Genomic DNA, 26,906 nt, shown 5'->3' with positions numbered 1-26,906 from the left:
CCAGGTCTGAGTTTCGAAAGGAAGTTTCTTTTCATGATGACATCAGATCAATTTTGTAGGGAGCTTTTATTCCCCAGCAGGCATGAATGATAATGAGATGAATCAGTGAGGGGAGCAGATGCCCACCAGGATTCCAGCCATGCTGGGGACACAATGATTACCAATGGGCCATGGCTGCCAGCTCCATTGTGTAGGACCGGACATGTGCGGAGCTCAGCCGCTCCAGCATCCCATAACTCTAACTTTCCTGACAGTTTCGTCTTATCACACCCTTCCCATATGCTGATGACTGAGGCATTTCGGCCTCAGGGTAATAACATAAAATCAGCAAGGACTTTTTATCGGATGCTAACAGTTGACCAGAAGACAAGCAGCTTTATCACTTCTGAAGACCAATTCATGAATGAATTGGCTTCGGAACAGGCATTGAACAAAGAGCTGGGTGAAGCAAAAACACAGACACATTCACCCTGAGCCTTCTTTTCTTAAACAAAAGGGAGTTGCTATTATTTGATGCAAAGAGAGAAAGGAAGATGGATGGCTGATGGATGGATGGCGGATGGATGGATGGGGGGGTGGGGAGGCACCAGCATATGGAGCACCTGGGAGCAAGCTTCCTCCAGAGGCTCCAGCTGTGGTTCGAGGATGAACGCAGCAGTGCTGGCACTCTTGGTGCTCTCCCTGAGGTCTGCAGCCACCGTGGCTAAGCCAGTGGAGGGCAGCTTTTGCCCGAAGAGCCAGGTGGCCTTCAGAGATGCTTGCTATGAGTTTGTGTCACTTGGGCACACCTTCCGTGATGCCCAGAGCTGGTGTGAGGGCCAAGGAGGCCATCTGGTCTTCATTCGCGATGAAGACACACAGCACTTTCTGCAGAGGCATATCTCCCAGGACAGGGAATGGTGGATTGGACTCACAGGGAGCTTGGAGCAGAACGGGACCTCGGAAGGTAGGTGCTGGGACAGCCACGCATGCTTTTCGGGAAACTTGAGTGTAGTTCTCACCCAGAGCTCTACGGAACAAATTCCCACACCCCAATCCTCATGGGAGTCATGATCTCCGTTTGGGTGTTTCTATGAATCAAACGAAATAATTCACGTACAGTCCCTAGCACACAACTGGGAACACAGCTGGCATTCTAGAACTGTCCATTGCTTTGCATGCACCTAATGATAACACCAGCTGGGATTTCTTTCATTCTTGCTGGAATAGTACCAGACACCATTCTGAGTGCCTCCTGGCCATTATCACGTTCATCCTTACAGCAAACAATGAGAAAATGAGTCTCATAAAAGCATGACTAAGCTGTTTCCAAAGCATGTCCCCATGTCTTTCTGCACTTGTTAGGAGATTGATGCAGATCAAGTGCTTAGTGCAGCCCCAGTGACATTAGACGCTCTCATTTTAATGATCTTCCTGGAAACCCCGACTTACCCTTGCCTCTTGCCCCAACCCAGCACAGCCAGATGAGCCCTTCTGCACCCAGGGAACTCCAGCCATACTTCCATTGGAGCGCTTTGGGCACTGCTTATGCAAGTGTCTTTCCTCCCATTAGACTGTCAACCCTCCCAGGGCAGAACCATATCCACACCTCTGTTTCCCTGGTGTCTACACACAATGGAGAACAGACAGCACTTGTATTTACTTCTCACACCGATCCCACAAGCTAGGCACGGCCACTCTTATTTTACGGATGAGGAAAATGCAGAGGAGCCGGCTTGCTCAAGGCGAGGTGGCTAGGGGAGTGCAGTGAAACTTTGGGTCCACTGAGGACAATCTTCCAGCCTGACATTTGCCACGTCAGAGTGGTCCCAGGGGTTCTCACTGTCCCTGTAGAAGCTACCAGGTTTCAGAAACGAGTAGCTTGGTGTGAACTGAGCTCCACAGAAATCTACTGGAGTGGATGGGAATGTCTTAATGAACAGGCATTTGGGGGGCCGGCAGCGTGGCTCACTTGGTTAATCCTCCACCTGCGGCGCCAGCATCCCATGTGGGCGCCGGGTTCTAGTCCCGGCTGCTCCTCTTCCAGTCCAGCTCTTTGCTGTGGCCCAGGAGGGCAGTGGAGGGCCCAGGTACTTGGGCCCCTGCACCTGCATGGGAGACTAGGAGGAAGCATCTGGCTCCTGGCTTCAGATCAGCATAGCTCCGGCTGTGGCGGCCATTTGGGGGTTGAACCAACGGAAGGAAGACCTTTCTCTCTGTCTCTGTCTCTCACTGTCTAACTCTATCTATCAAAAAAATAAATAAATAAAAAAAAAAAACCAGGCATTTGGGGAAGCACATTTAAGGCAGCTCACAGCCAAGGGAATTTGAATTCTTACGATGCCTCTTCAAGCAATGTCTGTTGAACACTTTCCTGACTTGTTGAGGTGACAGCATCAAATTTTGGCATATGGAGCATCTGCCTGTGCACAGCGAAAGGATTTCGGTCAATCAACACCTCCTCTTGGATGCTGTGCAGCCGTTACAGAAAACAAGGCAGGTCTAAGCTGGCTGACATATAGAAGCCTCTGATATTTAATGGTTTTTAAGAAGCAAGAACTAGAACAGTACTCAATTAACATAGCATTTGTGTCAATAGATTTCAGGCAGTCATAAATGCTGGTATATGGGGGGCGAATGTTGCGGTGCCATGGTTAAGTGGCCACTTCGGATGCCCGTGTCCCATGTCGGAATGCTGACTTGAGCCCCAGCCCCTCCACTTCTGATCCAGCTCCCAGCTGGCATTCCGGGAGGAAGCAGAAGATGGCCCAACCGCCTGGGCCCCTGCCACCCACGTGGGACATCCAGATGGAGTTTCTGGCTCCTGACTTTGGCCTGCATCAGCCCTGGCTGTTGTGGGCGTGTGGGGAGCGAACTAACAGATGAATGATCCCTGCCCCTCTCTTGTTCTGTCTTTCAAGTAGATGAAAATAAACCAAAAAAATTTTTTTCAAAATGCTGGTATGTGCATAAAAGTCAGCCTGGAGCAATTTACAAGAAATACGGCAGAAGGGGGCAGCTCGGAGTTTGGGAGAGTTCAGAGGAGGTTTTCAATCTATACACTTTTGCACCATTTGAATTTTTAAAAGCATTTGCATACATTTCTTCTTTTTAAAAAAAGTACGAGTTATTTTGCTAGTCCCCACCGTGCATTTGTATGTCAGGTGTCTTCCAGCTCCCTGCTGTCCCTGAAATGCTGCACACACAGGCACGTGTGCACACTGTCTCCACCTCTTCAAAAGTGATGTCCTGGGCTTTCAGGGGTCTGAAGGGGCCTGAAGCAAGGGGAGCTGCTTGCATCTCAGCTCCCCACTGATGACTTGTGTGTGACAAGGACCCCTGCTCATGGGCGGAGGCCTTCCAAGAGCCCACACCCATTTCTGGCTCAGGTTCTGCAGCTGGAAGGGTCGTCTCTTTAATCCAGCCACCCTCTACGGGCTCTCTGGATTGGGGTCCCAATCTTCATATTTGGGCCTTAGAAGACAATGGTGGGGAAGGGCTCCTTCGCTGGTGTGGGAGAGAGAGGCTCTCAGCCCCTCAACACTGTTCAAGCACCTAGTGCACACTGGGGGCAGAGCTGAGCCAAGCCTCACGTTTCTATAAAAGGGGTAGAAAGAGAGTTGCCAGGTCCCGGGGTTGTGTTCCCATCCCAGGGCCAGGGACCTGGTTGGACACGTCGAATGTGAGCTACAGCAACTGGCACAGCGGACAGGCGGCACCTGCTCCCAACACCTGCGGCTACATCGGGAGAGGCCCTGATTCCCAGTGGGCTGCCTCGGGGGACTGTGCGCAGGCCTTCGCCTTCATCTGCGAGTTTGGTGAGCCGGCCCATCTCAGGGCCTCCTCTCCCTCCCCTGCTCTGCTCCTCGCCTTTTTCTGCTTCCATCACTCTATCACCTTAACTTTCTGTCCCTCTCCCTCTCTTTCCATTTTCTCTTGATCTTTCCTCCCTCTTTCTGGTTCTCAGTCTCTGTCTCTCCCCCTGCATGGGTCTCTGTCCACGTCTGTTTCCCTCCTCTCCCTCCATCTGTGACTGTTGACGTTTCCGTTTCTTGCTCAGTCTCTGTGACTCTCCCTAATCACATGATGCTGCCTCCCTTTCTCTCTCTCCCTCCCTCTCCTTCTCCCCCCCCCCCCCAGCTCCCATCCGCTCTTCCCTGCCATGTTCTTGCATCTCACAACCCTGACCCCTATGGCCACTCTGCTCCCCATCAGTGGGGCACCTGCCCAGCTGTACCCATGAGTCCCCTAAGGTGACGCCTTCCCTTGCACACAGGGGTCGGCCGGCACCTGGCCTGTGAGGGCCTCAACGCCACCCTGCACTGTGGTTCCGGGGAGGTCATCCAGATCCAAGCGGCCCTCTACGGGCGCCAGACCCCCCACTACTGCACTCGGAACACCAGGCGGCCCTCGCCTCTGGAAGAGGAATGCACCTGGCTCAGTGTCAAGGACGAGGTGGCAGGTGGGCCCCAGGGCTCTGCGGCTCGGGCTGGGACGAGAGGGCGGTGTGGGAATGCTGGGCCCAGCAGAGTGTTCTGGAAGGCCCTCACCATCGTCAGGTCTGACCTCGGTGCTCCAGCCTGTGGGGAAGTTGGCCTGGCCCTGCCCACAGCAGCACACAGGGATCCAAGAGGCCGAGCCCACCCCCCCCAGCCAGCATCGAACCCACCCTGGGTAGGGGGCCTTCAGCTCCCCACCCTACTTGGGTGTTGGAAACACCGCTTTGAATTTTTTTCTTAAAATTATGAAATATTTCAAACCTAGAGACAGGAATAAAAATACTGCAACCAACTCCCATGGACCCGCTGCTTAACTCTATCCAGTCTCAACGTTACACAGCGTTTGCTTAAAGGTCCCTCATTTTAAAAGTGAATCCGTGACAAGACTCTGGCACAGCCCCTTGGGGGTCCTGTGCCCGTCAGGGATGCAGCGTCCGCGGGGCGTGTGCCCGGCTCTCTGATGATGCCCCATTTCTGCGCACAGCCCTAAGCATCACATGGCACTGCTTTGCAGGGTTTTCACGTGGATGAAAACGGCACGAGTGTGTGTCATTCTGCAGTGTGGGTTTTTTTTCTCTGTTTTGCTGTCGGTTTCCGTGCTTTGCTCCGCATGATATTTTTGAGACGTATTATCCGTCTTGACACGCGTTGTTCCGGTTCACCAGTTTCGTCTATTGTATGCCTGCACCATCATTTGTCTCCTCTCCCGGTGGGAGACGGATGAGTTGTTCCCCAGTGTCTGCTGTCTGAATGATGCTGAGGCAGACAGTGCCGGTGGCATCTCCTGTTCACGGGGGAAGACTCTCTCTAGGGCTTGTTTTTCTAAATCAGGTCAAATATGCCCCCCAAGCCCAGAGTGCAGGATTTACTTTCAAGGGGTGGAGGAGGGGCTCCCTGCACTCTCCTACGAAGTGCAAAGCCCTGTGAGACTTCCATCATCCTGGACACCGGAGAGTCCTCTCCCCTTGGCAACAGTGACCACTGTCCAGCCTGCAGGGTCCTGGGAAGGGTGGTGCACAGCTTCTCAGCTTAACAAGGACACCGCAGTCTGGGCCCAGCCTCCCACACAGGGCTTTTGGGATTTCTCCGTGCAGGCTCAGCCTCTGCCCACAGACCCTCTGACTCTTCAGGGAGGGGTGCCTAGTACTCCAGAACCTTCCATCTGCCTCCCCCGCTTCAGGAAGCATGTCTCATCTTGCACGTGCTGCCCTGGCTCCCTGGAAGCATGCATGAGGCATCAGCTGGCTGGTTCTCTCCCACTCTGCTCAGGGCTCCTGTGATCCTAAGCTGTGGCCTTGGAGGAAGGAGGGCCTGGGCTGGACAAGCAGCCGGCTGAGTCTCCATCACTGGGGCATGCTGGGGCTGAAAGGCTCAGCTGCAGGTGTCAGAGCCGTGGCAGCCACAGCCCCAGAGAGCACACACAGGGGAGCCCCGCCCCCACTGGGTGGGATCAGAGAATATATTTATTCAGTCAGCCAATAGACATTGATTGAGCACCAACAGTGTGCTGCACGCTATCTGGGCCTTGTGAATCCATCCAACACCAGAGGGGAGTCAGAACTACTACTTCACCGTGCGAAACTAATATTGTACCTACTGTGTGCAGGGCAGTGTTCTGTGCTGTGCTGGAGATGAACCCGTGAGACTGTTGAAAACTCTTCCACCATTTTGGAGATTATAGGCTAGTGCTATGGAGCACTTAGTAGGAATACACAATCAAGAAACAACACTAAGTCTTTCAACAGAGAGAATTTAAGGCAGGGGATTGGTTTCCCATGTCTGAGAAGAGCTGAGAAGGCAAATAAGGGGTGCAGCTGCAGCCCCGAGATGAGCTGCAGGAAGTCGCCACACCCCTAAGCACCAGATGAATAGTCAGAGCGGAGGAGACGATCATATCAAAACCAGAAGTCAGAGCCATTCAGTGGGTGCCAGAACCATGGCAGAGGTTGTCCTGTGGGAGACAGGAACAAGGTAGGGGGCCCTGCCCAGAGGCAGCTGGAGCTACAGAGGAGCTGCTGGGAGAGACAGGATGAGGGCATATCTGGCATCCACCTCTTCCCGTAGCAGTGGGCAGACCTATGGCATCCAAGCTTCCTCCCCCTAATCCCTAGCCCAGGGGTGTGATGAGATGCCATGCCCCGTATTAACTCACATGGTGCAAGGCACCCTGCAGGTGTAACGGAGGATGCCAGTCAGTTGGCTTTAGAATGGGGAGATTATCTGGGATTATCTGTCTGAGCACAATGTAAACATATGATCTCTTAGAGACAGATAACTTTCTCTGGCTAAAAGCAGAAGAGATGTGGGAGGGAAGTCAGAGGGATTGCAAGGGTGAGACAGACAGGTTCCATACGCCACTGCTGGCTCTGACACGCAGGGGCCACAGGCAAGGAGCTGAGGGCTGAATTCTGCCAATAACAGGAATGAGATGGGAGGCAGATTCTTCTCTGAAGCCTCCAGGAAGGAGGGCAGCCCTGCCAACTGCCTGACTCCAGCCCTGGGGTACCCTGAACAGAGCCCGGTCCAACCCAGCCAGACTCCTGACCTTCAGAACTGTGAGATAATATATCCACACTGCTTTTAGGCCCCTGAGTGTGTGGTTGTGAGTTACAGCAGTGACTGGAAAGCAGCACACTGCCCTCCTATGTTCTGCCAGTGCCTACCTGAGAGCCAGGGGACAAGGGAGCTTGAGGAACCCAAATCCTTGCAGGGCCAAGTAGAGCAAGGCAAGGCGGAGATCCATGGGCTAATGATCCCGTGGTGGCCAACTTCTCCGAGAGGGGAGTGAGGAGGCAACCAGGGACAGCACAGAGGTGTTCCGGAAAGCAGAAAGGACCTGTGCAAAGTCCCTGCGGTGAGAAAGAGCCTGGAGGAGAGGGAAACTGCCCAGCACTCGGAGTGGCTCCTTTGCCCATGGAGCGAGGGAGGGTCCCCATGACCTGGACTTTATCCTGAGTAACTGGAGGGTTTGAGCATGGGAGAGACCTGGCCATACTCAGGCTGCTCTGAGTCCAGACTGGGGCTGGAAGACAACTAGGAGGCTGGCATCCGGGACCCAGGTGGGAGACACTAGTGGTGCAGTGGTGGAGAGAAGTGGGAGGGTTCCAGAGGCAGAGGAAGGCTGGCCGACTCACTCACTGGGGAGGGTGCAGGAGGTGCAGGTGCTGAGACAGCAGGGGCAGAGCAAGAGCAGCTACCGGGGCTGGAGGGCACACGAGTGTCCCAAGGCTGCCGTGACACAGCCCCGTGAGCTGGGTGCTCTAAACAACAGAACAGCCTTCTCTCACAGTCTGGGAGGCCAGAGTCCAAGATGCAGGGGGACATGGTCAGAGAACATTCCCTTGCCTCCTCCAGCTCCTGGGGTTGGCCAGCTCAGTGCCCCAGGGTTGTGGATACAGTGCTGGGATCTCTGCTCCACCTGACACCTATCAGGCTGGATTAAGGGCCACTCTAATGACCTCATCTTAACTTGATGTCACCTGCAAAGATCCTATTTCCAAGTAAGGCATGCTCACAGGTACCCGGTAGAATTTCAACATATCTTTTGGGAGGGACAAAATGTAGCTCAGATCAGAAAGCAAGACCTCAGTTTAGGGCACAAGGAACCTGGGGCACCCAGTGATATCCAAGTGGAGATGTCAGGTAAACAGTCGGACAGGTAGAAACTCCAGACTGAGCTGGAGAGGAGGTGCAACTGTGGCATCACCAGCATCTGCATAATAACAGGAAGTAGGGAAGAGACAGTGGGGAGGAATCTAGTCCTGGAGGTTTTCAGGGGTGGGTGGAGGCCTTGTCTGGCTACGCAGCCACACAGGAACACTGAAACTGATCCAAGAGCAAGCCTGGTTAGCTGAGAGGTGAAGGAGAGCAGAGACCATGATGTCCAGGTGCTGCGGGCAGAGCCATGAGGATGCTCTGAGGCCACTTCCCTGGGGCTTCCACAGCAGACGGGTAGAGGGAGGGGGTTGGGTGGCTCTGAAGACTCTGGGTCTCCATGCTGCTCCCTGCTGGGGGCACCTGGCAGCCTTGAGAGATGCAGGATTCCTCCGCTTGCCCCCTTTCGCTGGTTCTGAGGGTGCAGGTTTCCCCTGCAGTCATTTGAGTAGATGCTCTGTGCCCGTGGTTCTCAAAGTGGGGGCTCTGGGAGATTGTGAGACAGGCTCTCGGCTGCTGCTTGCAGCCACTGGACTGGACCAGCCCCGCTGAGGTGTGTGTGGAGCCCTGCGTCTTCACAAGCCCTCCAGGGGAGCTGGTCCATGCTGTGGTTGGAGAACCAAGTGCTAGACCCGGAGCTATTGAGGGCAGAAGTCCCACTTCCCCATCCCCTTATTGCCTAGTCCAGAGCCTGGTCCTTGGTGGTGGGTGGACAGCGGGCAGATGAGGGAGGGCTCGTCCCTGAGCAGCCCTGCTGAACGTGTCTTCTTTTGTCCTGCACATCACTCCTGCTTCCACTGGTGTGGGGCTCCCCAGGCCAGTGCCAGGGACTGCAGGCGTGCCAGGTGGCAGCAGATGGGAGCTACTTCGGAGACCTGTGCCCGACTCGGGGCAGCTACCTGTGGGTGCAGTACCAGTGCCGGGAAGGTGAGTCCCCAGTTTGCTTGGGCCTTGGGTTTCCCTTGTTGTTTCTGCCAGCCTTCCCTGGAGCAGGGCAGCAGCCGCCCAGGCACCCAGCCACTCTGTGCTGAGGCTCCCGGCAGCCTGGCCTCCCACCCACATAACCTCTTGGGGTTAAGAGTTTGAAGTTCCTACTGCAGAAGCTGAGCCAGAGAGAGGGTAAAAAGAAAATCTGTTTAACCCTAGCTCCTTCACATTAAATTTCATGCGGCTGACCTGATGCACATAGCAGCAACAGCCAGGTCACCCAAATGGGAGAAAACACAAGACCGCTCACGCTTCCCCCACCGCCGCTCACCATCGGGGACACACAGGGGCTTCAAAAAACACAAATCTTGCAAGTCATAAAAATAATCTATTCCTGCAGTTTATAACAGTTTTATGGGGGGACGCAGTGGGTGTCGTGGTGTAGCAGGTTAAGCTGCTGCTTGCAGCACTACAGCCCACGTTGGAGTGTTGGTTCAAATCCTGGCTGCTCAGTTAATGACCCACATTCCAGCTACTATGCCTGGAGAGGCAGAAGATGACCCAAGTACTTTGGCCCTGCCACCCACAGGGAGAAAAGATGGCGTCCTGGTTCCTGGCTTCATACTGCCCCAGCCCTGGCCACTGGGGCTGTTTGGGGAGTGAACTACCACTGGAAGTTTTTTTGGTTTGTTTGTTTGTTTACTTTTCAAAGGCAGAGTCACTGAAAGAGAAAGGGAAAGGGAAAGACAGAGGGGGGCAGGGGGGAGAGAGAGAATTGATCTCCCATTTGTTGGTTCACTTCCCAAATAGCCACAATGGCCAGGGCTGAGCCAGGCCGAAGGCAGGAGCCTGGAACTCCATCTGGGTCCCCCATGTAGGTGGCAGGGGTCCAAGGACTTGGGCCATCCTCTGCTGCTTTTCCCAGGCACAGTAGCAGGGAGCTAGATCTGAAATGGAGCAGCCAGGACTTGAACTGGCACCCATACAGGATGGTGGCAACACAGGCAGTGTCTTAACCTGCAGTGCTACAATGCCAGCCCCACACATACTCTCTCTTTAACTAAATCTGTAAAAAGTTCTGTAGATTAAGAAAGGTACTTCCCTTCAATTCAATAATTCTATTCCGTATAAGGAAACAGTTAATTAGAACGAATTCCTCTCTGCTTTTTAAAATGCTTGCATAGACGTGCCTATGTGTGAAATATATATTATTGATAAAATTATGGTCATATTAAACACATGGTCTACATCTGAACTTCCTTGTCACTTACAAATATATCCTGGACATCTTCCCAAGTCAGTATGTTACTCTTTCAATGACTACCACATATCCTGTTAGAAAGTATCTAAAATCTAATTAAAAATGAATCTTAATGAAGAATGGAATGGGAGAGGAGGGTAGGAGATGGGATGGTTTGCAGGTGGGAGGGTGGTTATGGGGGAGAAAACTGCAATAATCCAAAAGTTGTACTTTCGAAATTTATATTTATTAAATAAAATTTTTCTAAAAAAAAAAAGAAAGTATCTAAGATCTGTTGAACCAGTTCCTTACTGATGGACATTTAGGTTGCTTCGCATTTTCCTTCATTGCATCTCACTCCACAGTGTTCATTCTTGGGCATGTATCTTTTTAAAAATGTTTTTTATTTGTCTGAAAGGCTGGGTCATTGCCCAAAGGTTCACAACCGCCAGGTCTGGGTCAGGCCGAAGTCAGGAGCTTAAAACTCAATCCAGGTCTAACACACGGGGTTAGGGGGACCCAACTACTTGAGCTGTCACCTGAGCTTCCCAGGTATGTACACTAGCAGGAAGCTGGAGTCAGAAGAGGACCCGGGACTCAAACCCAGGCACTCTGCGGTGGGATGCAGGCATCCCTGGTGGCACTGGGATCACTACCGAATGCCTGCCTCTTGGGCATCTATCTTGACAAATGCCTGGGATTATTTTTAGAGGCGAGATCCCTAGCTGTGGAAACACTGCGTCACAGGCTGCGTGCGTGTTGAATGTTAACAGACAGTGCCAGATTGCCCTCCAAACTAATGCATCCAAGCGCCCTCCTACGAACAGCACCCTAGTCCCCGTAAGGCTGTGAAACCGCACTGTGCCGGCATCTGCAAACTGCTCAGAACAGCAACTTCTACTGAGGTCGTGAGCAGTAGGGCCAGGCAGCTCCGCAGGGAAAAAGATGAGTCAGGGAACACTGGGATCCCCAAGGCCATCGGAGAGAGCAGGATCCAGGGATCCTGGGGAGGATGCTCCGGGACAGTGTGCAGGAGGGGGAGGGTGGCGGCAGGCACAAGCTTGACCACTGGCTTTATGGTGCTGGACGTGCCTGGACTAAGAAGCGCCAGCGGGCCTGGAGTTCTGGGCAGCGATTTCTATTTTGTGATTTTGCCAGTGGCCAAGGGGAGCTCTGGAGAGCTGCCACCCTTAGTGCAGATGTCTCTAGGCAAAGGGGCTTGGTGTCCACTGGGACGGATTTCCCGCTGCTCGTGAGCCTGTGTGCTCTGAAGGAGGGGCTTACCCAGCCCCTGTGGGCCGTGCCAGAAGCCTCCTAAGCGCCGAGGCACCCAGAGGCAGCTGGGAAGGCTTTCCAGCTAGCTCCAGAAAGGTCTTTCCATTTGTATTCAGCACCTCACAGTACTTCAGAAAGTTAGCAGAAACATGGGATTAAAAGGGAAGCTTACTTTGCTACCAAAAATAAAAAAAGAAAGAAAGAAAGAAAGAAATCTATGTACTTTTTCATAATACCCACTTTCCAGGAACCCTTTGAAGATCCTTACTCAGTATGCATACATTTAATTTTTTTGCACAAAAATAAACTTTCACTTCCATTTTCCACGAAGCTTTTGAAGACCCTTCACATCTTTTCCCTTCTGATTTGTGCTTGGAAACTGAAGGATGGTGCTGCACAGTTGAGCCCGGGGCTGTGTGCAGACCCAGAAGATTCTACTTCTCTCACTTCGCCCTTCAACTCCTGAAGTTCAAGGTCAAGATTTTGTAGACTTTAATGGACCTAAGAGGATTACAGTGATTCACCACACTTTAGTCCAACAGAGTTTCTTAGAGTTTTGCCCTTTGTCTTTTTAACCGCAATAAAAGTATACTTGAATAATCAGCAGAACCCTGGCTAAATAAATGAGGTCAGAGTCAACAGCTACTAAAAATAACATCAGAAAGATTATTGGATTTAATATTGCTGTTCAATATCTTTTATTTTTGTTCCTTTATTCTAACTAATCTATTGTAGTTACCCATTGTTATGAAAAGTATGTAAATAAGATGAGCCCTGCAATCCTAAAAAACATAAAATAAAATAACAAAGCTTGGTGCTTTGTAGAACAGCAGGCTAGGCCATCAGCAACACCAGCACCCCATATGAGCCCTGATTCAAGTCCCAGCTGCTCCATTTCCAATCCAGCTCCCTGCTAACACACCTGGGAAGGCAGTGGACAATTGCCCAAGTGCTTGGGCCTCTGCCACTCACATGGGAGACCTGGATGGAATTCCCAGTTCCTTTGGCCTGGCCCTGAAGCCATTTAGGGAGTGAACCACTGGATGGAAAAATTACATAGAGAGGTAGAGACTGCAAGAGAAAGGTCTTCAATCCTCTGGTTCACTCTCCAAATGACTGCAATGGCCGGAACTGAGTTGATCTGAAACCAGGAGCCAGGAGTTTCTTCCGGGTCTCCCACATGGGTGCCAGAGCCCAAGGACTTGAGCTATCCTCTACCACTTTCCCAGGTGGATTAGCAGGGAGCTGGATCAGAATGGGAGCAACCCAGACTGGGATCGGTGCCCATATGGGATGCCAGTGCTGCAGGCTGGGGGTTTAATCTGCTGTGCCACAGTACCAGCACCTAAATAAATCCTAAAATAATAAAAATATGGGCTGGTGTTGTGGACTAGTAGTTAAGTATCTGCCTGTGGCACCAGCATCTCATATGGGCACTGGTTCAAGTCCTGGCTGCACCACTTCTATTCTAGCTCCCTGTTGACAGCCTAGGAAAGCAGTGGAGGATGGCCCTGTACCCACATGAGAGACCTTAAAGAAGCTCCCGGCTCCTGGCTTAGGATTGGCCCAGCTCCAGCTGTTACGGTTATTTGGGGAGATAACCAGCCTTTCTCTCTGTCTCCCTATCTGCCTCTCAAGTAAATAAATAAATCTTTAAAAAAAGAGGATAAAATAGCAAGGAAATTCTAATTCTAGTCTTATAAAGCAATACCCAAGGTAAGCGAAGTGTCTATGGTGAATGCAGCATGCACCATTTGTGTAAACAAAAAGGCACCTCTGTGCTGGCATGGCAGAAAGTTCTGGAAGGGGACCAGGCTATGGTGACAACAGCAGGTTCTACACAAAACTAGGGAAGGGGAGGAAGCTGCTTGTCACTCCAAACCCTTTTGAACTCTGAATTTTGTATCATGGTTGTGTATTACCTATGACTGAAAAATAAAATTCCAAAGAACTTTAAAAAGTAAAATTTTAAAGGCTTGGAGAGGCCCACATAAAAACACTGGCCAGGAGAGCAAAGGCGTTAAACAGAAACGTGCCACTGTGTTTCTCCAGGCCTGCAGCTGGCCGTGTCCCCCGAGAGCGTCGTCTTTGACAACGTCACCATCTCCCTGACGTGGCTCCTCACTCCTTACGTCGGAAACCTGTCGTGTATCATTAGCATGGGAGACGGCCACACTGTGGATCCCTACTACCCCACCAGGTAAGAGGTGGGTTACCTCGGTGGGGTTACCTCGGTGCTGCCACGTAAGAAGCCGCCCTACAACTTGGTGGCTTAATGTACTAGACGCGGTTTCTCATGGTTCTCTGCAGAGCGGGGTGGCTTTTCGTGTCTGGATTGACCCCAGCTGGCCTTGCTGGTCTAGGAAGTCTCTGGGGCTCAGCTAGGGACGCTGTGCTGGCTCATCACCCAATAGGTGGGGGCCAAGGCTCATCCACAGGGTGGCAGAACGGTGCCTAGCATGAGAGCGAGGCCCCACGTGAAATCCTCCTCCAGTATCTACTTGCATAGCGTTTTCTAGTATCTCATGGGCCAAAGGAAGGGGTAGGGAAGCAGACTCTGGAAGCAGACTCTGGAAGCAGAAGCCTGGAGCCACAAGGCTGAGGGGCCCGCGTGCACAGGTGGGAGGAGATGGCTGCTGTTTTTGCAAACACTCTGCACACGAGCTCTCTCCTCCTGGAGGCCATCGAGAGAATCAGGACACAAGAGTCGCCTCCTTCTGACCTGGCTCTGCAAGGAATCTCAGCTCAGGGGGTTGCTCCCACAACAAGGCAGGAAGGAGGCAAGGAGGGTGCCCATGTGGGTGTGGGGGACATTTTTGTTGCTGAGAATAAAAATGGTAGTAGTAGTAGTATTGATAACTGTCCAGCTGTGCACACATAATCCCCCCAACTCTCACAACAGCCCTCTGGGCTACAACTGTGCTGTCCAAGGCAAGGAGGGACTGCAAAAAGTTCATGGAAAATGAAATTAAAAGGTAAGTTTGTTTTAGTGCAATACATTTTTTGAAATCCATGTATAGTTTTCCCATGACACATTGCCCACGAGTTGTTTGTAGACTCTTTTTTTTTTCTTTTCTTTTTTTTTTTTTTGACAGGCAGAGTAGACAGTGAGAGAGAGAGAGACAGAGAGAAAGGTCTTCCTTTGCCGTTGGTTCACCCTCCAATGGCCGCTGTGGCTGGCACACCGCGCTGATCCGAAGGCAGGAGCCAGGTGCTTCTCCTGGTCTCCCATGGGGTGCAGGGCCCAAGCACTTGGGCCATCCTCCACTGCACTCCCTGGCCACAGCAGAGAGCTGGCCTGGAAGAGGGGCAACCGGGACGGAATCCGGCGCCCCGACCGGGACTAGAACCCGGTATGCCGCGGTGCCGGCCTGTAGACCTCTTATAGCAACCATGAGCCACTGAGCACCTGAAATGTGGCTGCTTCCAGCTGAGATCTGCTGTGGGTATCAAACACACAGGAAGAGAAAGTTACTCCCCACCCCCCAAAAGTAAACATGTGAATATCACACAATTTTTAATATTGATTATATGTTGAAGTGATGATATGTTTGAAATACTGGGTTGAAGAAATTATTAAAATTGGTTGTACTGTTTCTCCCAACTTTGATTGGCTATGAGAAACTTTAGAATGACACATGTGGCTCCTGCTGCATTTCCATGAGATGGTTCTGCCCGAGGTAATCATCACCTAGGTTTTACAGACCAGGCCACTGAAGCACGAAGGGGTTGTGGCAGTGTTGCCAAAATCACACAACCAGGGGAAGGAGTGGCAGGGAGGTCACTCAGGTCAGGACGACCTGGCAGTCAAGGCCAGGTGCTTGGGCCCTGGAGGGACATAGCATAGGCAGCCTTGGGGCCTGGGGACACTGTCACTGGTGTCTTCCAGGGATCAGAGTGACCGCCCATCCTCACAGACACTCACCCCAATTCACAACGTTTCAGAGCCCTCCCTGCGCCTGCAGCGAGTCCCATTCTGTCCTGCTGGATGCCCCAGCATCCCTGAGTCTCCAGCCCTCCTCGGGTTTTGGAGAGAAGAGATATGCATTGTGTTGATGAACTGGTAGAAAACAGGAAGAAACATGCAGAACAATGCCACAGGCTAATGCATCATATCAGCATTCGCTCCCCAATTCAATATGAATCTGCAGGCATATCAGGGTACCCAGGTAAGATGCTCCTCTCCCAACCTCACACACCTCCAATCCTCTTCTGCAGGAGCTGGAGACTCTGAATCCAGCCCCATGGGAGCGCAGCACGGGCAAGGTGGGGCACATAGGAGCCACCCTGGCCCAGCCCAAGCTGCCCCAGTGAGTGCAGGTCTCAACCTCAGCAGCCCTCTGAGGCTACAGCTGTCTTGACTCCAGATAGAATGGAGTCCAGAGGCCAGGGTTCCAGTCCCAGCTGCTGCCCTGAGACAGCCCTGGCCTTCGTGTTTCTCTCCCTGCCACACCTAGAGCAAGAGCTGCTTTGACCGCTTCACGCAGTAAACTGAGAAATTTTAAGAGATGATGCTTTTGTGCCGGCGCCGCAGCTCACTAGGCTAATCCTCCGCCTAGCGGCGCCGGCACACTGGGTTCTAGTCCCGGTCGGGGCGCCGGATTCTGTCCCGGTTGCCCCTCTTCCAGGCCAGCTCTCTGCTGTGGCCAGGGAGTGCAGTGGAGGATGGCTCGAGTACTTGGGCCCTGCACCCCATGGGAGACCAGGAGAAGCACCTGGCTCCTGCCATTGGATCAGCGCGGTGTGCCGGCCGCAGCGCACCAGCCGCGGTGGCCATTGGAGGGTGAACCAAGGGCAAAGGAAGACCTTTCTCTCTGTCTCTCTCTCTCACTGTCCACTCTGCCTGTCAAAAAAAAAAAAAAAAAGAGAGAGAGAGAGATGATGCTTTACAGGGAAAACACCTCAGTGATCCAGATACCCCTGGCATTGTCCCACATGTTTCTCTCTATCATTTTATGAAGAAAGCAATGAGTGCTAAGTTGTTCAGTCTCATAGCCCCCAAAATCTCATGCAACTCAAATTTGGCATGAGTCAAACTTGAGAGTGGGTAGCTTTGCCTTAGTGACATTGGGACTTCCCAGTGATAAACTCTGCTCTAAGCCAGAAGTGAACGGAACACAAGGCTGACACTTGTCCATTCTGGATGGTGAGTCCAGTGGGATTTGTTTGGCTTGTTACTCTCCGGAACTGTCTCTGTGATTAACACCTAAGAGAATGATAAGCAAGGCTTTACATTTTCAAACTCTCTGGATGTTCATCCTAAGCCCCTAGCATTTTATTTCCCTCTTTCAAAAGAAATAGATGGTATCATTCCCCTGCCCAAATTATCTAATTTTGCTTTAAAACTTGTTGCTCTATTAAAAAAAAAAAAAACACCAGAAGATAGGAATTGGGATGTTTTCACTATGAAGAAATGTTAACTACTTAAAAGGATAAATATGTTTACCCCAAGTGGGCAGTATACAATGTATTCATATAACGCAGTATCACACAATACCCACAAATATGCACCATTTCTGTATGTCTGCTAGGTGTTTTTTAAAAAGATTCGGTGAACCTTCAAACTCCCCACCTGCCTCCTCTTGCGTTTTGAGTGACACTGGGAGATGCTTCCAATGCTGCCTTCCCAACCCCAGAAGCCCCAGCTCTCAATCTGTAATACAGAAAATGGCGTGAGTTTTGAACATACAGATGAAAAAGCTTTTGTGCAAATATCACTGTGCTTTTCTTATAGGCCTACAGATGCCTATTTTTGCATAGCTCCTCATTACTCTAAGAGGTAGAGATTTTTAACCTGGACCCTCCACATCCATCCTAGATAAATGCCATGAGCAGATGGGGGAGAAACCAAGGTCCAGGGACTCTCCCTTAGCAGCTCCTTCTCACCCTGTTTCCTTCTTGCCTTGTGTTCGTTTGCAAGGTGATGTTTTGCTTCTCTGACTTGGGAAACTTTCTATTATGGGCCCTATAGGATGATTTACACAGGGTGAAGTTTAGCTAGGCCCGGTGTTGAGTGACTAAGCACCCCCTGCTGGCAGATCTGGGGACTGCTAGCACTGTTGCATCACTCACAGCTGCTTCTGCACAGTCAAGTCCTGGAGGCGGGGCTTGCTGAAGACCAAGGAATCACAAAAAGACCTGGACATACCCAGGCTGCCAGGAGGCACAGAGGAGAGAACTGGACCAGCACAGAGGTGCTGGTCAAAAAGGAGCCCAGAGCACAGGCCCTTACAGGGGTGACCGGAGGGACAGGGCAAGGACCCAGGGAAAAGGGAGCAGCTGAGGCCTGGCAGAGCCTGCTGTCCTTGGATGACTGTGCACACCTGGGTGTGTCTGCAGTTCAGGGGTCTATGGGAAAATGAGATGCTGGCTAGCTCAGTGGGGGCCTGGTCATGAAGAGTCCCTGATGCCAGTCTGTGGGAGGAGACTCTGCTAGGGAGAGTGCTCCTAGTGGGAGCTGGGAACAGACCCTGATGGCAGAGGGAGAAGCGAAGGAGGGTGCATCTGTCAGATGTTCACCTGTCACCTGCTCAGCTGTCCAGAAGGGAGGCCAGAGGGTGGGACCTTCGGACCCCAGCACCAAGCGCCATCAAATGTGGGATGTCCCTGGGCCGGGGTTGTGGCCTTGGAGGAGGAGCTCCCTTTGGCTCAGTTCCTGGGGACGGACTCAGCTGTGAGCCTCAGCCACCACTGGGTGCCTCAGTCTTGCAGGTGGAACCTGGGAGAGGCTCCACAGTGCCCACTACAGAGAACCAGATTCTCGGGCCAAGAGTTTCCATGATCTGTGTTGATTACCTTTCTGCTCGTACTATTGCTAATGTTACTAATACCTGTCGAATGATGTTAAGGAGTATGAGAGCCTACAAAGGAGAAAATAACTGTCTGAGTTGCCTCTAAAAAATTAGGAATCAATATTTATATAGAAGTATGAGGGAATTTCAAAAAGCTCATGGATAAAAATGGAATGAAAAGATAAGCTTATTTTGGTGCAAAAACATTTTTAAATCCATGCACAGGCTTTTCTGTAATGCGATTTGTTTGTTTGATTCGGGGCAGTCTACTGAAATGTCCTGAAAACATTGTATCAAATTCGTCATCTGCAACTCGGGCTCCTTTGGCTCTAGTGGCTCCTGTAGAAGCACCTCTTCCTCTCCTGCCTCTCCCTCACCCCCGGTGCCACCTCCACCTCTTCCTCAACCCCCTCCTCCCCTGCCTCCTCTCCCTCCACCTCCTCCACCCCATCTTCCCCATCTGCCTCTTCCTCCTGTGCCTCCTGTCTTCCAGTTCCTATTTCCATTGGCATGTTGTTTTCTGAGTTTTCGTTTTAGGTCTGGTTTCTATGAATTTGCTATAGTCATGATCTCCATCTACATAATCTTGGTTTGTTCTGGAAGTTGATTTAGATTCAGGATCAAAACCACAGGTACGTTCAGAATTTGAACTGGATCCCAACTCTCCGCTCTCTGAGGACAAGTGTGATTTTTCTCTTGTTTCTTTTCTCTCTTTCTCTTCTCCTCCCACACTTTCATCTTCTTCTGATGTATTGAGTAGTTTTCTCTTGATTCCTGTCTGGGGCTCCCTTCCAGATGAAGTCCCTGGGCCATCTGAATCTAAATCAGCCAGTTCTGTATCCTCCTCTGCATCAGTGCTGTTGAGTTCTTCTGCTCCAACTTCATTAGAAGTGTCCGGTATATCAGTACAGCTCTGATCTCCAATAAATCAAAGGGAGGCATCAGTCACAATTTTAGCTGCTTTAACTGCAGGACTGTCTGGCTCACTGAAAATCCTAGCATTGTGCTCAATACAGCATACTTCCCTCAATACTGCTGATATTCTGTATAAACGATTTTCAAATCTTTGCCTGATGGTGCTGAGGTCAGCTGGATAAGCAACTACAGTACAGTACAAGGGGTGGGCACTGACATCTATTGGAATGACAAAAGGGCTGGCAGAATCCAGGCAAAGAAGGTGGTGGATGCTCTGAATAACCCATTCACATTCCTCATCTCTGGAATGAGCCCCCCACTCTCCTTCCTGGGGTTTGTATAGCAGAACAGTCAGTTCCTCCTGGGATACCGGAACTGGCACCAACTTCATCCGGAAAGGCAGTTCCTTGTGGAATCGGCTCCGTATCCCAGGGGCTCATCTTTTCTCTCATTATTGTCCCAGTGAACACTGTAACACTGCAAAGAGCTATCTGGATACTCTGGTTGAAAAGCCTGTTGACTCTCCACAGTCTCTAACCAACAGGCATCACCTATTATTCTGTGGAATCCATCACCAATCTGCCAGTTCCTTTCTTTAGCTTCATTATAAAACTGATGCAGTCCATTGTAACCCATGAGACGTACTTTGGAAATTTATATTCATTAAATAAAAGATAAAAAAAAAAAAATGACTTCTAAAAAAAAAAAAAAAAAAAAACTGATGCAGTACTAGCAAATCAATGGCATCTGGCATGCCGTAATACTTAATAGAAAAAGATTCTCCAGTCATTTTGCCTGAAATTAGGTCTAGAAATGCAAGCTTCAAGGAGCATAGTGTAGGTGGTCTAACCTCATATCTGAGTCCTACATTCTTTTTTTTAAAAGATTTATTTATTTATTTGAAAGTCAGAGTCACACAGAGAGAGGAGAGAGGAGAGAGAGAGGGGAGAGAGGAGAGAGGAGAGAGGAGAGAGAGAGGGGAGAGTGGAGAGTGGAGAGGGGAGAGGGGAGAGGGGAGAGGGGAGAGAGAGAATGAATTTTCCATCCATTGGTTCACTCCCCAATTGGCTGCAATGGCCAGAGCTGTGCCAATCCAAAGCCAGGAGACAAGTGCCTCCTCCAGGTCTCCCATGCGGGTGCAGGGGCCCAAAGACTTGGGCCATCTTCTACTGCTTTCCCAGGCCACAGCAGGAGCAGCCAGGTCTCAAACTGGTGCTCATATGGGATGCCAGTGCTTCAGGCCAGGGCGTTAACCCTCCATGCCACAGCACTGGCCCGGATTCCTACATTCCTAACAAACTCTTATTCCCTGAGATCCACTTTGTTCCATGGCTGTTTCTGTAAATTAACGCTGTATATTTTAGATTTCCTTACAGCCTGCATATAAGCTTCATGTCCTTGCCTAAAATAAATAAGCTCATCTCCTATCTGTGGAACAAATGGAGAATGTTGAGATATGGTATCTAAGATCCACTGAGGGCAAACCATTCTTCACCAAGCTCACCTGCCATAGAAACCAGTCCATTCTTCTTTCTAGTCTGTTTAGGTTTCTTCTTTTATCTAGTGACTTCAAATTCTCCTCCTCAGAATTGGTGCAAAATTTCCGTGTTGCCTGTCTGGTTTGTCTTTCTGGAGGTTGCAAATTTATACCAGCATCTGCTATGCACTCAGAATAGTCACTTGTTGAATCTGCGGAAGAACCTTCACTTTGCCATTTGTTAGCAGGGTCTTCTACAGAAGCATCACTTGTGCCAACAGTTCTGAATCTTTCAGTTCACCTGAACTGTGACATGACGCTTGTGAATTACGTTCCATGTTGGGATGTGTTTGATAAGTGTGCTGACGCTTGCGCTGTGTCCTTCGTAAAGATCACCCACAGCTAGGCTGATAATCATTCCTTTGAGCAGTCTAAGATGGCGTTTTCTTCTTTTCAACTGCATATAGACTAATTTCTATGTCACCTTTCATTGTTCAACATTCTCCTTGTACCCTACTAACCCCATTATTTAGTTTGTTGGCCACCATTCTTCTGCCCCATGCCATGAGATCTCTTTCAGTGGCCACCTGGCTCTGGGGAACATTACTATGCACTTGCTGGACATCTTCAATTTGGCCACTATGTCAGAGCCCAATATTTGAGGAAGAAGATGTGTCTATATTTGGACTTCTCAGAGCACCATTAACAGAATATGATCTATTAACTGGAAAACGTGGAACATCACTTTCGTTATTTAGTCTCAGATCTTGTTCTCTCTGTAGCTCCCTTATTATTCCATCAAGAATACTTTCATCTTGTTCACTAGCTTGCTGTCCAGTGACCTGTTCTAGGACCTCACCATCACCAATAGCCACATATCCCAGCTATGGTCTAAGTTGTTCATCTTTACAATTTTCTCGTCCCAGTACTAGCCATTGAAACTTGGCAGGATGAGGATTCCCATCAACATCCACCAAGAATGGGGGAGACGTAAGGTGAGGAGCTTGTTGGGTCTATTCATCCAATACATAGTTATGGGCGTCACGGATAAGAGGGCGATGATCCGTGTGGAAGACCATCTGATCTGGAATCTTTTCATTCTATGTACTGCATCCAAAACCAAAAAGCAGCAAATGCCCCTAAGAATCTATGCGGGCAAAATGGTTTCCATCTGGTGAAGAATGACAATCAAATGCTGCACCATGGCCTTGGCCTTCAATCATGTTACAGTAATTTCTAATTTTGGTCTCTTTGTCAAGGTCCTAAATAAAAACATTCCCATCGTGACCTGCTAAAGGTATGATCCTTTGATAATGCATGTGCTTCCAAAACTAATACTCCATCATCATGTCCAGATGCAGCACGAAGAAGCTGCCCCGTAAAACATCTCCTTACTTTCAAAAGGAAATTGTTCACTGCATAGTGATCCCAGGCCACCACAGTCACCTTCAGTTTAGTGACCTTGTCTTCTGCAGATGGCATATTATTCCCAGTCATTTTAGTAGCCATATCTAGCACTATAGTCTTCCATTCTTGCTACTAATTTTGCCAAATTCTTGCTGTTCCATCTCTACTTCCACTAACAAATCTTAAACTGTTACAGAACTGAACAGTAACAAGTTTATCTGCACATAATTCTAGTTCAACAATTTTCTCAGGGATGTCAGAACCCAAATAATATATTCTGATAACATGGTCAGTGCTACCTGTCATAATGAACATACCAGCAGAGCTTAAAGATGAACAAGACATCTGAAGTCCAGGGCTGGATCTCTCAGTAGATTTTACTGGGCGAGCCCTAAATTTCATTGTTTTTACATGCCATGCCAGAAACAAATTGTTCATCAGTACCACCAGGTGTCTGGTTGTACCTTTAGATGGTGGACAAAATTGTCTGGAAGTAATAGAAGCTGAATGTCCCTAAAGGACTGTAACTAGTGCACAAGTTCGAAGACAGCATACTCTCACAACCTTATCACAGCTCCTGCAGCTATGAGAGTGTTTTCATGGCTAACATCCATGTCAGAAATCTCAGCAGTGTCCTCGAACTGTAGTCAGAAGGCATCCATCATCTGTAGCCCAGATTTTCACCAGTCATCTGAACCTGTAAAAAATCTTCTCCCACTTCAGTCAAATGCTACGCAGTATACAGATGACAAGGGTCCCAGAATTCTCCTATGCTTCTTATGTGCTGGTACTCAGATGAAGGAAAAATATGGCTGAAGCCACTCCCTCTGGTTAATTGCCTGGCAGAGGTGATATTCACATGTGGAGGTTTCACATGATTTACAGGTGGCTCTGGAGGTCTGCCTCCAAGCAGAGGGGCAAAAGTAGACCCACTCCATAGTATACTCTTACCGGCTTTGGCATCCCGGGACAGAGGCTGCCGACTGACACCTGGGAATGTCTGTACTCCAGGAACACTCTGAGGGATTTCCTTATCTAGTAAGGGATCAATCCGCTCGCAAATTTTAAGGAGGTAGTCTGGAAGAATGTATATTGGCCACCTTAATATTCTTAATTATTATTAATTCTTCTGGACACATGAGGTTAAGCAGTACAGTCAGTTCAAAGGGAATTATGCAGATCCTCCAAGCTTCTTTGTGCTCTTTCCCTCCCAATCTAAGCGGCGCAGAATCAGCGGATGCCCCTGGACAAGCACTGAGCAGATTTGTTGCAAGGTCCGAGCTGCAAGAACCTGGCGATTATGTGGTACAGCTCGGCTTCTATCTGAGTAGGTGCTGCCGCCATCCTTTTCCCGAGGGGATTTGGGAGCTTCACTCTGGAGAGGCTGGGAGGGCGGCGGTTGGGGGCGCTGCCTCCATTGTAGTAGAGCCTCCATGCCCACGAGTCCCACCGCTTCTGCTGCCCTCCCTGTCCCAGGTTCAGTCTCTGGGATTCATCGCATCACGTTTTGACCCTTAGCTATTCTAGCCCAAGAGCCGAGGAGGCGGAGAAGGAAGGAGAGCCAGAGAGAAGAGCTGAAGCTGTAATGTGCATTTTCCATGAACTTTTTGAAGACCCTTAAGATGCAGAGATTTTTTTTTTAAGATTTTATTTATTTATTTGAAAGTCAGAGTCACACAGAGACAGGAGAGGCAGAGAGAGAGAGAGATCTTCCATGTGATGGTTCACTCCCCAACTGGCCGCAACGACCAGAGCTGCGCCGATTCAAAGCCAGGAGCCAGGAGCTTCTTCCGGGTCTCCCACGAGGTGGCAGGGGCCCACAGACTTAGGCCATCTTCTACTGCTTTCCCAGGCCATAGCAGAGAGCTGGATTGGAAGTGGAGCAGCCGGGTCTCGAACTGGCACCCATATGGGATGCCGGTGCTTCAGGCCAGGGTGTTAACCCGCTGCGCCACAGCACCAGCCCCAGATGCAGAGATTTAAAAAAATAATAAAATAAATTATATACCAAAACAAACTTTCTAAATTCCATTTTCCATGAACTTTTTTGCAGTACTCTCAAATATCAATGCTCGTATTTCAGCAGGCTAAACGGCACACCGCATCATCCTATTAGAAACGCTGCAAGATTTGGGTTTATGGTATACCAGATACTCCCTCAGCTGTTGTCTCATTCAAACTATCCAGGGGTGGAGAGGCTTTTGCCCAGGGGCTATTTCTATATTTATGACATCATTTGCAGGCCATACAAAAATGATCAACTTAGAAAACGAGCCTGCTATGCATGCATTTCGAGTCCTGCCTACAGCTGCCTCGGCAGGGCCAGACCGAATGATTTCAGGGGTCCCCCACCCCTGCAACAACTCCGACTGCCAACACTGGGGCCGCCCTCATCGTGTGGAAGGGAAATGAGGTAGAGAGAGCTCCGCAGAGAACTTGGATCGTGCAAGTAACCAGAGGATTCCTGGGAGACGAGCTCTCCGGTTTCCCGAAGCCCTGCTGGGTCTGAGGTTTCATCACACAGCTGGCTGGCCCCTCATGAGTGGCAGAACAAAGTGACACAGGCATTCCCGATGGCCGGGCTTTATGAGAGAAGACCGGCAACATGAGCTTTCCCTTTAAGGAAAATGTGCCGCAAATGGAAGTCAAATAGCAAAGCCATGAGGGCGGATCAGTGGGTGATGGAGTCCGGGACTAACTTTTAACCTTTTTATCGAAGGATAATGCATGGACAGAAAAGTGCAAAAAAAAAAAAAAAATAGCTCAACATATTTTTACACAACGAATTCACACACACATCAGCAGCACACAGCTGAGCAATAAAACATGAGCAGCCGTGCAGAGACCCCTCCCCCCCGAGCCTCTTCAGCACCTGTGACGAACTGCCAGCCTGATCTGCCAGCATCATGGGATTAAAACCCCCAGAAATGGCATCATAAAGTATATGCTCTGGATGCCTGACTTATGCTTGAGTTGCTGGGTCTCGGGGTCATAGAATGGGTTTTTGACTTCTCTCTCTCTCTCTGGTTCTGCTGTGAGTATCTCTCTCCTTTGCTGGCATGGTTTGTAAAACTACTTTTCTGTCTTTTCCCTGGGGTGAGATGCCTAGGACAGAAACCAGCAAAGAACCGTTTCTCTGCCTGTTGGTCCTGGGCGATTCCATTTGGCACAGAGTTGCAAGTGCCTCTTCCAAGGAGATCGCTGGGAGACAGACCGAATTTTGCTGTTTCCTTAGAGAATGACTGTTCCCTTGTTCTGTAATCCACATGGTCTGATTTGACAATGCCCACTCCAACTTTCCTTTGGTAACTGTTTGCTGATATATCTCCACTCTTTTAATCTAACTATATCCCTATATTTAAGGCGGTGCTTTGATAGGGTTTTAGTTATTTAAATGCAGGCTGGCATAATCACTGATGTGTTTAAACCATTTATAATTAATGCAGTTGCTGACATAGCCAGATGTGGGTCTGCTGTTGTTATCTGTTTGTTGGCCTCCTCCACGTGTTTTCTCTCTGCTCCCTTTTCCTACCTCCTTTTACATTATGTGAATGTCTCTAATCTTCAGTTTCACCTGATGCATTGGTGTGGGCCGTGCCCCTTTGCGTTCTTTCTCGGGAGCTGCTGCACGGATTACGACCCATGTCCTCAGCTTTTCAGTGTGGGCAGAGGTGAGCTTGTGCCTCTTCAGGTAAAATCCTGAAGGCTGACCTGCATCCAGGTTCCTTTATCGCCAGCTGTGTGTTACGACTGTCACACACAGTCGTGTGCGATATTCACGTACCTCGTAAAGCCCTTCTCAAAGCCATACAGATCTTATAGAATTCAACAAGAGCAATCCGGTCTACGCGTTTACCCACATATCTGCCTTTCTCCTGCTCTTCCTGCATGTCCAGAGCTCCAAGATTCCTTCACGTTTGTTTCATTTCTCCTTAGTTCAAAGAATTTCCTTTAGCATTTTTTCCAGAGTTTTTCTAGCTACAAATTATTCTAGTTTTTCTGAGAACATCTTTATTTTGCCTTAACTCCCAGAAGACATTTGTGCTGGGTCTAGAATTCGGGGCTGATGTTCCTTCAGAAATGTGGAAATGAGTGGTGTTTCCCTGTCTCCTGACCTCCGTGCTATCTGGTGAGAAAGCTACAGTGGTTCAGATAACTGTTTCCCTGATGTGTCATTTATTTCTCACTAATTTTAATTTTTTTTATTTCACTTTGGGTTTTCAGCAGTTTGATCTGGTGTAGTTTTAAGATTTTTCCTCCCTGTTTAGGGGATCTCTGAGCTTCTTAAATCTGTTCTAAATTTGTGTATTTTGTCAAATGTCATACGTTTTTAGCCATTGTTTCCTGAAGTATATTTTTCTATACCAACCTCTTTCCTCTCTCAAATGCTCCATTAGGCCTTTTCCTTTTAATATTGCAGCTGAAATTCTGTTCCTTTTATTATTTTGATATTTTTATTCTGATTCTCCAGGCAGGTAATTTGATCTATCTTCAAGTTCACTATCTTTTCCCCCACCATCTCTATTCTGCTATTGAACCCATCCAATGAATGTTTTATTTCAGGTACTGTGTTGTTAATTTTTTTTTTAATTTGGGAGACTGATTTCTCACTTTTTATTTTTTAAGAACTATTTATTTATTTCAAAGGCAGTTAGAGAGAGAGAGACAGACAGACAGAGGGAGAGAGCTCATCCATTTGCTGGTTCACTCCTCAAATGGCCACAATGGCTGGAGCTGGGCTA

General features: G+C 49.6%; 1 protein-coding gene and 2 pseudogenes across 1 annotated transcript in view; 1 reads left to right on the top strand and 2 right to left on the bottom strand.

The window, feature by feature from the left end:
- Window positions 1-645: 645 nt before the first annotated feature.
- LOC100357827 (polycystin-1-like protein 2) overlaps window positions 646-26,906 on the top strand; it is a 99,086-nt gene continuing 72,825 nt past the window's right edge. Inside the window, exons 1-5 of the mRNA XM_070062795.1 lie at window positions 646-946; window positions 3,633-3,797; window positions 4,256-4,441; window positions 8,949-9,059; window positions 13,627-13,774. Coding sequence (XP_069918896.1) covers window positions 646-946; window positions 3,633-3,797; window positions 4,256-4,441; window positions 8,949-9,059; window positions 13,627-13,774 — 911 coding nt within the window. The remainder of the gene's footprint in view (window positions 947-3,632; window positions 3,798-4,255; window positions 4,442-8,948; window positions 9,060-13,626; window positions 13,775-26,906) is intronic.
- LOC138846737 (bromodomain and WD repeat-containing protein 3 pseudogene) lies at window positions 18,836-19,916 on the bottom strand (annotated as a pseudogene).
- LOC138846590 (bromodomain and WD repeat-containing protein 3 pseudogene) lies at window positions 20,232-23,696 on the bottom strand (annotated as a pseudogene).

Source organism: Oryctolagus cuniculus, chromosome 18, assembly GCF_964237555.1.
Source record: "Oryctolagus cuniculus chromosome 18, mOryCun1.1, whole genome shotgun sequence".
Lineage (NCBI taxonomy): Eukaryota > Metazoa > Chordata > Mammalia > Lagomorpha > Leporidae > Oryctolagus > Oryctolagus cuniculus.
Note: the sequence above shows the minus strand (reverse complement) of the source record. Positions and strands in the feature narration are given on the sequence as shown.